Source organism: Diadema antillarum, unplaced genomic scaffold, assembly GCF_040938485.1.
Source record: "Diadema antillarum isolate AM-2024a unplaced genomic scaffold, OU_Dant_1.0 scf00000072, whole genome shotgun sequence".
NCBI classification, from domain to species: Eukaryota; Metazoa; Echinodermata; class Echinoidea; order Diadematoida; family Diadematidae; genus Diadema; species Diadema antillarum.
Window position 1 is genome coordinate 174,251 of NW_027270961.1, and position 16,010 is coordinate 190,260.

Here is a 16,010-nt window from a genome sequence, read left to right on the forward strand (position 1 = left end):
TTTCCATCCCTCAGTATGATTCTTCAGATGCAACCAGTTACCACAAGATAAGGAATGAAACTTCACACTGTATTAAAATCATTTTGGCCGAGATTTCAGCAGCATTGCTGTTTCCAATTTGTTCATGGTTACATAACTAATTATGTGTTTAGAAATAACCCTTTATGAGCCCAGGCACATAGCTGTATTTGCTATACTCTTTTCAACTGCTTTCCATTTATTGCCCAGAACTTGACCTAATGGTACACTAGCCACCTCATTGAAGCGTATCAATGTGCCTCAGTCCAAAACAGATCTAGAGGCCATGGTGACACAATAGGGGTTAAGCGGGGTTGGGTAATCTCTATTCATTTGGCAGTTATAGCATCCAAACATCTGTGCCAGCAAAGAAAGCACTCAAGCCTACATGCTTATCAGCAAGTAAAGCAAAGAATGGGTTTGAGAAGAGATAAATAAACAATATTCATCACAGTATTGTAACCCACAATATGGTTAATATGCTACTTCCATAAATTAAAATGACACTGTATGATAATCTTTACAACAAAAAAGCAAACAAACTAGAGGAAGCACTCTGAGTGCGCAGACCTCCGCTAAGCAGCTCATTTCCACCAATGATCTTGTTCTTCAATAGAGATCAGTGATTTCCACCCATACGTATATATGCTGAAAATCACCCGAATTCCCAATAAGCCCTTTGTTACATCATAAACCTTCAGCTGCGCGGCACGCCTCGACCTAGCAGAAACTAGAGCACACTTATAGTGCGCATATGAAAACCTCAAAATGCGCAGCTTGAACTCCGAAGTTCATTGACCCTACCTGCCAAAATATTGTAAATCCTTCATAAAATCCGTAAAAATTTCCGGATCACTACCAAAATTTAATCATCTGTTTGTTCATCATGTCATTTTCAACCTTTCTTGCAAGGTTCGTGCAACTCCATTCACTACTCTTTGAGTTATTTTGCACACAGACAAACAAACAAACAAACGGTAATGAAAACATAACCTCCTCCCTTGGCGGAGGTAAAAATGATAATTCTCATTAATAACCTTGAAGTACAAATTTGATTGCAATTTGAAGAGTACATCAATGTCTTGACAATATTGACAACCAAACATTCTGAAGCATATTCTTTTTGAGAAATTATCTTCAACATTTAAGTTATATTCAAATACTATAAAAATAAGAAATTTTGTTGAATCTAAGCCCGTCTTAAATTCCTTTTGAAAAAGTAATGATCACTTACTGGCAAACTTGTGTTGCATTACAGAGCAAAGGCATAAGATGCACAAAATGTGCAAACTACCTACATTTGCTTGTCATTGAGTTCTAAATCTTCTCCTCGAGAACCAGAAAGGCAATTCCGCAGTTAGATGGACATGACATACATAAAAGAAATGTGCCTCTCTATCTTACTCTTTAATCTAGTTATAAACTAATACCATGGATATTCACCAATCATAAAGGGCTTTCAAATTAAGTAGATTTTATTTTTCGTATTTATTAGTTTTGCGAGATCTAAAACCACCATTTAAAATGTACATGTGGGACTGGGGATGCTGAAATTCACTGAAATGTAAATTACAGTGGGTTCCTTTGAAATTTTTTCCTCAAATTTTTGCTAAAGGGTAAAAGATGAATACATTTAAACACTCCAGAAGTCATGCGACATTTTGTCAATTAGAAAAGGGTGAAATGACCTGCGAAATTACTCCGGACAAATGTAATGTTACTAACCGTAACATTACTAACCATGTTTTTGGGAGTCTAGCTATAAATTATTGGTCGAACTGCTAAAAATATTTGCATGAACATTTGTCACGATGCAATAATTGAAATCAATGCAACACTTTGTTTGAGGTAACTTGAACTTTTGCAAACTTTTTGTTACAAGACATTGATTTTTTTGTCATGTCCTTTTTTCGTAACGTTACTAACCAGCCCTTTTATTTGCCATAGCAATTCTAATATTTATTGGATTGTATTCATTCTTTTCTATATCATAAACCTGGGAAAGATGAACATGTTTTTAACATGATTTTGACTTGAAATTAATAAATGGGGATTTAGTAGTACGATAAATATCTAAATTTGTTTAAATGTAACGTTACTAACCATGGAATTGCCCAGAAGTGATAGAGCGAAGATAATGCTATGAGTAGATTGTGAACTGTAGTTTATGACAGATCTGGGGTCCCTCCTGGGGGCCGTATGTGTGTGGGGGGAAGGGGGGGGGCTCAAATTAGGGCCAAATTTTAATGTTTTCCTCTTCTTCTTATTGCATGGTAAAATTTTAACCAAACTTGGCAGGTAGCATCCCTAGGGTGATAGGTATGAATGGCCACCATGAATATGTAACATCCTTTTCTTCCAAGAAAAATAATAATCACAATGCTGTAACTCCAGCCTTAGCCTTGCATCATACATATAAACACACAAAAATGAAAACAAACACAAACTAGAGAAGCACTCTGAGAGCGCAAACCTCCGCCAAGCAGCTCATTTCCACCACTGATCTTGTACAATAGTTTCCATAGAGAGTGATTTTTACTCATGATCATAAGTATGCATGCTGAAAGTCACCGATTTCCCAATACATAGTATAGAAGCCTTTTGTTACATCATCAACTTCCAGCTGCGCGGCGCGCCTCGACCTAGCAGAAACTAGAGCACGCACTTTTATGCATGTATGAAAACCTCAAATATGCGCAGCTTGAACTCCCAAGTTCATTGACCCTACCTGCCGAAATACTGAAAATCCTTCATAAAATCCACAAAAATTCCTGGATCACTACCAAAATTTAATCATCTGATACTTGTGTCGTTCTCAATCTTTTCTGCAAGTTTCATGCAACTCTGTTCACTACTTTTCGAGTTATTTTGCACACGGACAAACAAACAAACAAACAGTAATGAACACATAACCTCCTCCCTTGGCGGAGGTAAAAAAGAAAAAAAAAGAATATGAATGGACTGTCCCATTCTCTCCTCTGAGCCATCCTCTCTTCCAGGAAGATAGAGTTGCTCCCAGGGAAGATCAGAAGTGTCTCTGCTTAAATATTTCCAGAGAAGAAATAAAAGTCTTTGTTTACTGATCTCAAGGGTCAGCTATCTGTGGCTACTCTGCTGGTCTTTTCGTTTCCAAGAACTTCCCTTTGGCTTGAGTCTTCTCATCATTTTCTGCTCCTCTTCCCTTCTCTCTGCCTCCAGTTTGGCCTTGTACGTCTTCTTGGCATTTATCATCTCCTTTGACAAGACATCAATGCGCTCCTGAACCAGAAGAAAAGAAATTGCCACTTTTCACTATCTATTTCACTCTTTTGAACAGCTATATACTCAAAAAATACAAACAAATCATGTAATGTCAACGGTTGATGCTGAACTCTGTTTTCATTCTCCTCACTTAAAAACTAATCTTGTAAAGAATTTGAAAATTCATGCCTGGTAGGAATGAAATGACACAGCCTACCAGCTTATATAGACAGGAAACCATCTGCAAAGCACTCCTTCCTTAAGGCCCAGTACCACTGGCATTTAGGAAGATTTGCGTATGAATTGCGCACAAATTTTGTTTGTATCGCTAAACATCAGCAACCAAAATTTTGTGCAGCTAAAAAATCCTGGCAACATAAAAACATGCCTCTGCGGATAACTGCGGACGTGTGCGGATGTCGGCCAATTCATGCAAGCATGTTTCAGGAATATTGCGGATGTTTAGCGAACATAAACCAATTTTGTGCACAATTTACATGCAAATCTTCCAAAATGCCAGTGGGTCCGGTCCTTTATGTAGAATACTAACTTCTGAACATTTACTTAGAATCTTTAGGAAACACATTTATGATAAATTTTCTGGAAATTATTTATACAATATTTGCCAGTCAGCCATTGTGATAAATGGCAAAATTAATGTTGGGCAATGTTGTTTGGTTATAAACACGACCAAAATCAGTGCAAGCCCAATAAAAAAGACATTTTAACATGATCTCTCACATTTTCACTGATTGACCGCTGTAATATTTTATGTAAGTTAAAGGGATAGTTTAGTTTTGGTTGAGACCTAATTTCTGGTTTCTAACATTTTTTGGTGAGATAATGAGAAACCTCTTATGAAATATGAGAGCATGTAATTATATGAAGAATTCAACGTTTATTTGATGAAAATTGGTTTTGAAATGGCCGAGATATCAAAAAAGAGCAATTCTAATAAAGTGTGGGACCCACACTTTATCACGATCATTTTGTTTTACTTTGTTTTTGGATGTTTCAGTCATTCCAAACCCGATTTTCATCAAATAAACTTTGAATTCCTCTTAACATGGTACGCTCTGTACTATATCATAAGTGTTTTCATGGTATCTCGCAAAAAGTTGAAAGCCCAATTCTCATCTCTACCAATACTGTATCATCCCTTTAAATCAAAGACACCTTTCTGATATGCACAATATTCACTAATAATTTCGGAGTAGCAGATTCCAATGGTTTTCAACCATGCAGAAGATTTTTTAATGGCCTTGTTTGGTTATAAAATTGGCTTTGGCCTTGTGGTGTGAAAAAATGCCTGACCCTATGCACAGTGTCTTCAGCAGTTATCTATTGGAAAATGGGAATGAGAATTCAGGTACACCAAAAGCCCACAAATTTCAAATTGAAAAGTCTTGAATGAAATGGCGAGAAAACAGTACAGTCTAGGAATGCTAGTAAAAGTTAATAATTTGAAGAGAGGGGTATGAATTGTGACCATGACAGTGCTCTATTACATTCAAGCTATTATGATACCACATGAACTGACATGACCTGTCTTATCCATCTTATCAAATGTTGTCAAATGACAGATGAACTCACAGCTAGCTGACGCTGCTCTGCTTTTCGCTCCAGCTGACCCTGCCCTGGAGGAGCTGGTCTTCCATCTAAAGTATGAAAGAAGCATCCAGGAAAATATGAAATCATGTTTGATATTGCTTTACAAGCATGTGAGAGCTGGATACTAAGAACTTCTTTCAGGAAAAAGAAAACAGAGAGAGAGAAATACATGGAACAAAACCTCATGTGTAGTGCACAATTAATTCCCAATTGGGCAAAGACAATGACAGCTTGATGCTAGATAAGATACAGGATAAAAGGGAGACCTGAGAGTCTGTGGGCCTAAGCAAAGTGAGGTCAAAGGTCACATATGGGCTATGAGAACAGTGAGAACTAGAACTCTACAGGAGCACTGGCCTTTGTGTCTGGGGCAAGGGAGTGTAAAGAAAATCAAAAACAAAAACAAACCCTCAGCAAATCCACACAATGAAAATGGCTGATGAAAAGACTGTACTTTTCTGAAATAAAACTAAACTTTTTGGGGGGTGGGGGAGTCTTTCTGAATTGAATTGAATTGAAAGGTATTTATTGAATAACATCTCTTGCAGCCTGGAGGCTGAATTGCGGACATTTTACAAGGATCATCATAGATACATTCAAATATACAAACATACATTAGAAATATTAACTATTGCACAATAAAATTGACCTTTACCATCAACAAAACAAAAAATACAATTATTCACATCTCTGTTCTTATTCGCATAAATAATCTCTTTTGTTTGATAAATAACCTTACTAAAAAATCAACTTTCTTTTCATCTACTCATCTTCTTTTCCTCCATCTTCTCTTTTACCCCTCTTCATAAACTTTACCATCCTCGTCTTCACTTTCACTCCTTCAACCTCTTCTTATTCCCTGAAATTATCCTTATCATAATCACACATTATTATTTTTCATCATTAAAAATCAAAATACCCTTTACTCTCTATTACAAAAAAAACCACCAATCAATATACATTCATCAAAAAAATACTATTGCAATGTATCATATAAAACACTGGTTTCGTATCAGTCAAATTATTCAAACTATATAAAATTTCTTATTTCACATAACACAGAACAAAGGAACATAATATGGCAATTAAACTGATCTAAAAAATCTGCTTCAGACTAAAAAATTATGGCAAGCAAAAAAAAAAAAAAATGAGATGAAATCAAAAATAAATGAATGAATAGATGGAGGGCCCATAATCAAACACATCATTACAAAGAGAGAGAGAGAGAGGGAGAGAGAAAAAAAAAACCAACCTTAGCAATAATGAATCCACATGCGATTTATAACAAAGTTGAGTGTTATATCAAAGAGAGAAAGTTTCGGCGTGCCTGCAAAAGGCTGAACTTGAAAAACAAAACACAGAGTGCATGGGCGATATAACTTTCAGTAAAACATCGATTATATTCTTCTCTGTCAAATATATATATATATATAATCGTATTCATATTAAAACACTTGAAAAACTTTCAGATCTTACACATATGAAAGTAAAATCAGTTGTTATCTCATTTTCATAAATAATCTCTATTGTTCATACATATGACCTGACTAACCACAACTTTGTGGGTTTTTTTTTTCATCTACTCATCTTCTTCTTCTCTTTCCCCCCGCCTTATAAACTTTACCATCCTCTTCTTCACTTTCCCTACTTCAACCTCTTCTTATTCCCTTACTGTCTATTACAAAACCTCAATCAAAAAATCAGACATTACATTCATCAAAAAGTATACTACTATTAAACAGAACACTAAATTCATATCAAAAAGATTATTCAAAATACAAAATTTCATATTTCACATGACACCGAACAGAGGAACGTGACGTGGTGATCAAAATGAAATCAGAAAGTCTGTTTAAGACTAAAAAATTCTGACAGGTGAAACGAAAAATTGAGATAAAATCAAACAGGCTTTACACATATATGAAAAAAAAAAAGGCGTTGGCATACTACTTTTGCTTGTGTGCTCTACGAACGGTACATTCAAATAAAAAAAGGGGTAATATCTACACATACATCAATTATGGCGTATAAACTCCCCTATTCGGCATTAGTATGGCGTCTGTTATTTTCTCAGAGGCATTAGCTCAGTTTGATTTCTCTTTTTTTTTTTTTATGCTGGGGGTTTGTTGTTCAGTGTGCAAAGTGATGTGGGCTTTCTTCTCTGCAGAGGTTGCATAAAGTCAGGGCACTGAAATAATTGACTGAAAAAAACCCTGATGAATAATATTAGTCAAAAGAAAGAAGCCAATAACACGCTTCCATGGTGAATTTGCAGGAAGCGGCGATTAATCGCAATCATGTTGCAAATGGGCTGATGAGTGTAAATGGCTGAAAAAACGGATACTGAAAGAAATGTAGCACATCTACTCATTAAAAAAAAAAGAAAGAGGGAGAGAGAGAGAGAGAGAGAGAGAGGCTGAGGCTGGTGTGAGAGTGACAATCCATAAATCACATATTCTATTGAGTATTATACAAACGAATTAAAAAAGGAAGGGGGCTACTCTTCATTCTGTTTGTTCTACAGAAAAAGTCAGGTATTTTTTGAGAATGTCTTAAAAGTCTTTCATTTTTTGGTTTCTGAGGTAAATAGTTCTTGAATTGATCAGTATTGTTCAGAGTTTTTTGTATGAAATTTAAACACAACATGTTTCTCCTTTCCTGCAGGGTGATCATGCCTAACTGGGCGAGCGTATCACAGTAAGTACTGTACTGGCGACCGAAGATGATGCGGAGGGCTCTTTTTTGTATCTTTTCGATGTTTTCGGATTGTTTCTGCGTAATACCGCTGTGCCACACCGGGGTTCCATATTCAAGCACTGGGCGAATGTAACCTTCATAAATGGTCAACATATCGCGGGATGGTAAACAATGGCGCTTTAGGACTCGGAGCATATGGAGCTTCCTATTGGCACGTTTCAACATGTCATTAATGTGGGACTCCCATTTGAGGTCGCTTTGGATGAGAATTCCGAGAAGTTTGATGGTTTCAACAGACTCGAGCTGATGATCTCCAAGTAATACGGGTAACAATGGTGGCGTGTTTCTCATGAAGTTAACTTCCATTGTCGTGCATTTCATAGGGTTTAATTTCATCATGTTAGCATCCGACCAATTTGCCAAATACGAGACAGCCGCTTGCATCTCAGATTGGTCATTCCCAGAGCGGCATTCCACCAGCGTCATATCATCAACATACTTGTAGGACCGAATGGGTAGTAGTGGCTTTGCGTCATTTATCATAGCAAGGAATATGATAGGGCCCAAACGCGTTCCTTGGGGGACACCTGCATTGAGAAATGCCCAGTCAGACAAAAATCCTCTGTAGCGCACACATTGCTGACGTCCAGAAAGAAAGCTTGCAATCCATGGTATTATGCACGGGCGGACTCCCATCTGGACGAGCTTCGTTATTGCTGTTGTGTGGTCTATCCGGTCAAAGGCCTTTGTGAAATCGGTGACCACTAGGGTAGACGATGATTTTGATTTCTCAGCATTAAGATAGATGTTGTGCAGCACATTGATGATGCAATGCGAAGTTGACAGGCTCTTTCTGTTGCCAAATTGCATGGGGTCCAAATTGGGTGCCATATCGCTCATCACCCACTTCGCTACAAAACCTTCTGCAACCTTGGCAATGTGGTCAGTGAGGGAAACTGGACGGAGTTTCTCGAGGGACGGGGGAGACGTTTTCGGAATGGGGATCACAATTGCGCGTTTCCAAACGTTCGGCACAACACCTTCCTGGATAGATGTATTTATTATGTGTGCAAGTGGTGTAGATAATTCATAAGAGAATTCACGTAAAAACCGGGAGGAAATATTATCAGGGCCACCAGCAACGTTTCTTTTAATTCTCGAAAGTGCTTTTTGAACATCCCAGGGATAGATATCAGGACACCGTTCACACGCCGGTAGAAACGCAGGAAGATGCTCCGAAGTCAGTGGGTCGAACGATTCTGTTACAGACACGAAGTGATCATTTATGGCACTGGCGATCAATCCGGTATCGTCAGAATCCAGTCCAGGAATTGAGATCAAAGGTTCATCCCGTCTTCCTCCTGTCATGATACGAATCTGTCGATACCAAGCAGCTGGATTGGATCTTTTCAGCCGTTGTACGCGAGTGGAGTAGTAATCAGACTTTGCAGTCGTGATCATTCTCTTCACTCTGTTGCGCAAACGTTTCCAGTCATCATCGTGGTTTAGAAGGAAGGCAGCTTGCCGACGGTGAATCAATGATTTGATCTCACACGTTATCCATGGTTTGTCGCGAGGATGCACATTGGTTTTACGAAGAGGGAAATGCGTGTTGATTGTTTCAAGTAGCCTGTCATAAAAAGCGGTGCACTGGTCATTGACGTCATTACTCAGAAAAACTTCTGGCCAATCGTATGAGCTAATCCATCGGCCAAAGGAACATATTGCGCTTGTTGGCATCGGTCTATTGAAGACAGTCTTTGTTGCGTTAGATCTCACCTGGGGGCCTTTCGGCATCCATAACAAAGCAGCATGATCGGAAAGCCCTACAGGCGATTGAAGTACCACATTGTTGTACAAGTTGTTGATGTTACTTATTATTTTGTCCAATGTGCGATCTCCTCTCGTTGGGTTATCTACGACCTGTTTGAAGCGGTTGTCAAGGAGCAAAGGTTCCAGATTGAGACGATTGAAATCACCAAGTACGATGAAGCCGGCATCTGGATGTTTCGTTGTAAATAGATCGATGGTAGACTGAAGATGGTCTAAAAGTTGGGTGGCTAACAGGTTGTCCGGCTGGGGGTAATAGACAACAGCGCAGAAGATGCATGAGACTTCTCGGGGCAGACGATTCGGACGAACCCGAATCCATACAACCTCAAGGTTGTCAGGAACTGACACGTCCTCTGGTTGCAAGGGATGAAGATCGTGTTTAATATAAAGTGCCACTCCTCCGCCAGAACGATTGGTCCTTGCTTTTGAGGCAATGGTATATCCGGGGATGGATACGTGCTCTAGGGGCATGTCATGTTTGAACCACGTTTCCGTAACGGCACAGATGTCAACATCATGGTCAAGAATTATTGCAGACAGTTCGTCGAATTTGTTATTGACAGAACGGGCGTTACACAGGTATACGGAAGGCAACCTTGTGACATTTTTCTTTTTTCCCCGAGTTGTCGATATTTTGATGAGATTGGTGGAATTTCCTCGAGGTTGGCGAATTGAGCAAATTGACCTGTTAGGGCGAATGATAGTTTGAATCAGGTGGCAATAGTGTTTCAGCTTACGCCTACCAGCACGGCAGCCACGATGGGTTGGTTTATTACGTTGTAGGCCCAAGAATTTGATTCTGTCTAAAATAGAAGGAGCAACATCTGTGATCTGTACCGAGCCAATGGTTTTGAGCTGACTGCTGGTGTAGTGCAGACTTTGTTGGTAGCGAGTGCTTCTTTCAATCCTACAACCTGTATCAATGGTTGAAGTAGAGGGACCAGGGTTGGGATGCACATCACCGCAACAAATGAGTGGAGGATTAAAAGTAGCGTCTGAGTTTGAATAATATCGCAGTGGAACTTTCAGATATCCCTTGCGAGACACAGATATACGGAAGCTCTGATCCGGGGTAAGGGGGCAGCCATATTGTTTAACACCACAGTCAACGCAGTGTAGACACACAAGAAGGTAAATGAGCAGAGCATCGCATAGCTTGTGTGCGATCGTCACGGTCATTGTCCACTCCTTTTATGTCCACTCAAGTTCATTCTTCTATCAAAGGATTCTCATTCAGCTTGTTCGCACAGCATGAAAGTCAATGGTACACACTTACTTGTATAGGGATGTATGTAACCGAGTAAATGGCCGACTTCAGTTCAAGTATAGGAAAGCCAAGTTGAAGAAAATGCCTGATTCCATGAAAACTCGGAGACGAATGTTTCTCAACAAAGTCCAGCAGGGTCACAGAGGTTCAATAAACACACTGATACATAAATGATGAAGTCTTTCTTCCGAAATATTGCTCCAAGGCCAATGTTTTAGGAGAGCGATTCAGAAGACGGCAGCCTGCTAAGCGCGCGTCTATCCTCCCTCCCATATTTAACATGCCAACTGAAGTTCTCACACAAGAAAACACATATGAACAAAATGTCTGATGTGGCTTCATCTTTCCTTCAAAGTTATGACTGTTCTTTTCAAATTATAGGAAAGTTGGCAGGTTTATATATCAATCATCTGGTTGACTTGGCATTCTTTGACCATATGCCTGGTCCTTGGCCTGAATCTCACCTGCATACGACCAATCAGGACGGTCAGTCAGAGGTCCATACTCGTTACCACTTCTTGCAAGGCCCTGTCTGAAATTTCAGGAAAGTAATAGAATTATTCGAGTTACACATTATACTTAATTGCAACTTAGATCAATCTTAAATGAGTTAAAGTATTCATTCAAGGCTTCTTACAGCTTTCTCCTGCACATGAAATTGATATCAGAGTTCTGCTTTGGCACAACATTATGTAATTTTGAAGCTTTAAACGTTTGTCTCTGATGAATTTCACTTACTGATATGCTGTTTTGATCATATTATGTAGTTATAAGCATATTTAACATGCCAACAGAAGTTAGAAAAGGACAAACATTTTTTGACTGTGCAGTTTAATCATTGCATATTATCTTGTTGGCAATGGTGCACCTGAATGATAATGACCGATAATTGAAAGACTCATATTCAGCAACCAATGAAACTTGCCTTTCTCTCCATGTTTTTCCTGCTGAATACACACAGCTGCTGGTGATCCTTCTCACAGCTGGCATGCCTCCAGTAACCAGCCTCACAGCACTAAACATCCTGGCTGAATTTAGATGTCCTGTAGTCTAAACAAAGGAACAAATACCTCAAATCAGTTGATGGGCTTCAGGATAATATCTATTGAAAAATGAATCAGATGCATCATCTTGGAAAAAGTGTCAATAATTAACATCTCTCCAATTGGGACTCCAAAACCATATCATGAGTCATTGTATTCACAATCAAGAACCACATTGGTGAAATTTATCATTTAGTTTACAAGGGTATGTTATTATTATCATTGTCTATTATTGGGGTCTTTTATCATTTCTCTATCAGCCATTTCCCATCTTGGAGACATAAATTCAGTTTCAAGGTAAACAACTGCCTGTATATTGAATATATCTTTTTGTCACTTTGGGCAACATTTTCATGAATATCTGTCAACTCACAAAATTTGTAACACCATGAAATTGAAAATATACTGCACATAAAGCACAATATGAGTACATGTGACTCTCCAGGTGCAGCACACCCTGGCAAAATGTAGCCTCTCCTATGTGCAATCCTTACACACTCCTTTTCTTTAACCAACTCTACTTGAAGCAGGAGAGTTTGCTAAAGCTACAGTAAAGGGAGTTTTTTCCGCAGACACCATAAACATGAGGTTCTTCTTCCATTGTTTCTCAAGGTGCCTTCCGTTACTACTTGTGCAAAAATATCTATCAAGTCCAATATCAATTTCTCTTACTAACTATTGATAATTGTACTGTATGTTTTTGCTCACTGATCACAATGATGCACTATTGCACTATCTGACGATTGACGTTGAGGACGGTTTCATTTTGCTACAACACGCATTTCCCACAGACGCTTTCCCGAGTCTACTCGTGACTCGTCCTCAATGGGTTAATTATGGACTGGTTATGAACACCGCCCACCTTCATTCACCAGCCACGACTTCAGCTCACACTGAGTCAGTCACACATCAGTCAGAGCTAAACATTTACTGGATGAGCCGCAGGCAGGCACAGCTTTGTCCCAATTATTTCATGACAGTGGCAAACATGTTGCCTCCGTGACAGAGTGAATACGTACATATTGAAATTACTCTACTACACATATATCAACAATCCCTGGCTCATACACTTGAAGAAAAGGTGAAAAGGAAGAAGTCGAAAACAATATTTTAAACTTCAAAATGATTGTGTACTTGTAATCAAAGACAGAAAATTAAAAATATCGTGGAAACTATTTCAATCACAGGTATGGAAAACGAAACTAGGGGCACAACTGTTCAGTGGAGTGTACCCTAAAGCTACCAACTCTCGCCTGCACAAAATAAAAAGACTAAGGCAAACCACTTCTACACTACAAAACTAATTTTGTTAGATCTATTTCCATCATCCCTTTTCTTACTACCCAGACACAGACAGACATGCCCCAACCAAGGACCAGGCCAGGGGACAGCCAAAAGGAAGCGATGCAGGGTCGGACTCGACTCTCCCTCTCACTCAGTCTCAGTCGTATGAGTCAGTCTCAGTCTTTAATCCCAGATCAGATGTAGGTCTGGTGAACTCACCACAATGACACTGTTTTGGTGTCCTTTGTTGTGATTGTATTGAGCCGACTCCGAGACGTCTTCAGATGCTAGACTAGATATCTAGAGGTCATTAAACAACATTGAAGGAGGAGCACTTCCATCCAGTGCAGAGAATTTTGTCGTCGCTGTACAGTACCACCACTTGGATCAAACGTGTAGACGCTAGTACTAGTACACAGTGTGCATGTGTGCACCGCAACTTGGTGCACCGTTAGTACACAATCGCAGCTACGGAACGCCCAATGTGTTACATTATCACGGTATGATAAATGAAATAAAGTCAAGTTTATCTAACACACACAAAAAAAGAAACCATACGGGTATAAAATGCGATTACATTCATAAAGATACACAAATTACATATGAATGGTTTTCTAGGGCCCGTAATTAGAGTGCTCTTTCAAATTTCATAAGAGGTTTCTCATTAGAGTCTATCTATCTCACAAAAAAGTTGGAAACCTATACTGAAGAAACCCCCTCATCTCAACCGAAACTTTAAAATAATTACACATACCATCATATCACATCATCATTAGTCGAGCAAAGTCTCTGTGTGTGTGTGGGGGGGGGGGGGGGGGGTGTATTATGAGCTGGTCGGCTCTTTTGTGAGTGGGTCGCTATACAAACTACACTGATTAAACATATCATGATTATATACAATGAGTAAATTATAATTAAGCTGTACCTTCTTCATGGAAAATGAAGACCATAAACACATAAATACACGCACACACACTATCCACACCACACAGAACACACAATTAAGACTATTGCTCAAAATGTTGGTTTTTTTTTTTACATTGAACCTTGAACCTATAGCGAATGTTCCCCTCTGATTACCCAGGGTGCAACTATCGGCAGGAAACAAGGATTTCTTAAAGGGATAAATGGCTTAAGCAAACTTCAATTTGCCATCCCTTCTCTCTTGTCTTGGCACGTTTGAAACTTTGATGTCATTATTTATTGTTTTCTAATTATATAATTATCCGTGGCTGCATGAACAATTATGTCTATGGATGATAACGACAACAATAACCGTTGAACAATAATGAAACTAATGATGATATGATGCTGATAATACAATGATAGAAATTGAGTAGTTATATAGGTCTACCACTAATGGTGATAAGAATTACAACAAAACTCTATTTCACCACCATGTCACTTGTGGAGTAAAAAGAAAAAAAAAAGAAAGTGCAAGTTTGATTTAAGATTTGACAAAGACTAATAAAGTTACAAAGATGTTCTGGAAATAGAATAGAACAGAAGGATGTTGTGAAATACCTTGGTGTTGTGATTGATCAACAGCTGATATGGGATATATACACGTGTAAGATGTGTAAGAATCATTGTTAAACTAATATATGAATTTTTGGGCCGTTTACGCAGAATGTGAATACTTCAACTTTATTGTTATATACGACTTTGATTCTCCCATTATTTGATTATACAGATATGGCTCATCGGCGACAAAGTATATACACAGATGAATTAGAAAAATATCTCATAGGGCATTTAGAATAATTCTTCGAATAATCCCTTATATTGTTATAAACATGTTTGAAATCAAGAAATTCATGTTCTAGTGAACCTTCAAACTATAGAATCCCAGCGTAAAGATTACTTATATATACTTCATGCATGATGACATTTAAGACCAGGAAAAAAAAAATTATCCTTCTTATTTAAAAGAGATAAATTAAGATTTTCTTATATGCCATATCCCAATCTTCGTTCTATTGGTATTCCCGTTCTCCCCAAATCCAATATACTCATTACTGCCGTAAATCTTTTCGTTATACAGAGCGTATATAAAAAAAGGTAATCCAACTTTGGAGGGCTGCCATTTCTTAATTGTCAGTTATTAAGAGCAACAGTGTTGGCTGTAAGGAAAGAAAAACTCTTCCTCTTTCCATCGATACCTAATTATGTTGACAATTGTCATGCATGACTGAGCACATGGACTTTAAATACAACAATGACAAAATGCACTTTTTCCAAGTTTGCGTGTTATCGTGAAGAAACAAAGCATGTCTCACTGCATGGATGAGATCTGTCAATGAAAGTTGCCAAATAGGCCAGCCTGTGCGAATGCAGGTTCGTGTTTAGGATTTGTGTGTAGGGTTTGTGATAGGTTTTCTCCTACCATTTTATGGTCCATAATCATTTACATGGTCTTTCGTCCAATAAACTTGGTCGATCCAACAGAGGCCAACCCACACAATCCATTTTCTCTGTTCATATTCAACACATAGCTCCCAGTGGCAAACCATGTCTTGAATATGAAGAAAGTAAAATTGATAATGGTTTCGCCTTAATGGGAAGGACCAAGTTATCGACAACGTGGCCATGTTGAAGGTTATGGACCATAAAACGTTCGAAGAAACCCTATACGTAAAACACGAATCTGCGTGGTGCAGGCTGAGTGACCTGATGATTCGACCACTTTCATTGACAGATCTCATCCATGCAGTCAGACATGCTTTGTTCCTTCACAGGCAATAACACGCAAACTTGGAAAAAGTGCATTTTGTCATAGTTGCCTTTAAAGTTGATGTGCTCAGTCATGCATGACAATTATCAACATGGTTAGGTATCATTGAAAAGAAGAAGAGTTCCCCTTTCCTTAGAACCAACATTGCGCTCTTAATAACTGATAATTAAGAAATTTTGTTTAGTTTCATGTTATGATATCACATGTATATTAGTGTCGGATATACCAGGGAGGTGGGAACCTCCCTGGATATACAGAGTGTGTTTTTTTCTGGACCCCTCGG

General features: G+C 38.5%; 1 protein-coding gene across 1 annotated transcript; it reads right to left on the reverse strand.

Annotated features, from left to right (window-relative positions):
- Window positions 1-1,481: 1,481 nt before the first annotated feature.
- On the reverse strand, window positions 1,482-13,263 carry LOC139717173 (large ribosomal subunit protein mL52-like). Its single transcript, XM_071628674.1, has 5 exons — window positions 13,213-13,263; window positions 11,592-11,716; window positions 11,131-11,198; window positions 4,852-4,916; window positions 1,482-3,276 (listed from the first exon to the last, which is right to left on the reverse strand). Exons 2-5 carry the CDS (start codon window positions 11,687-11,689, stop codon window positions 3,115-3,117), a joined length of 393 nt encoding a protein of 130 aa, XP_071484775.1. The 5' UTR covers window positions 11,690-11,716; window positions 13,213-13,263; the 3' UTR covers window positions 1,482-3,114.
- Between the last annotated feature and the right edge of the window lie 2,747 nt (window positions 13,264-16,010).

Excerpts from the sequence above, each read along its gene's own strand:
- LOC139717173 (XM_071628674.1), bottom strand. The coding sequence starts at position 11,689 with ATGTTTAGTGCTGTGAGGCTGGTTACTGGAGGCATGCCAGCTGTGAGA. Across the intron at positions 4,917-11,130 it reads TCCTGATTGGTCGTATGCAG|ATGGAAGACCAGCTCCTCCA; the intron begins GTGAGATTCAGG and ends TTCATACTTTAG. Across the intron at positions 3,277-4,851 it reads CAGAGCAGCGTCAGCTAGCT|GAGCGCATTGATGTCTTGTC; the intron begins GTGAGTTCATCT and ends CTTCTGGTTCAG.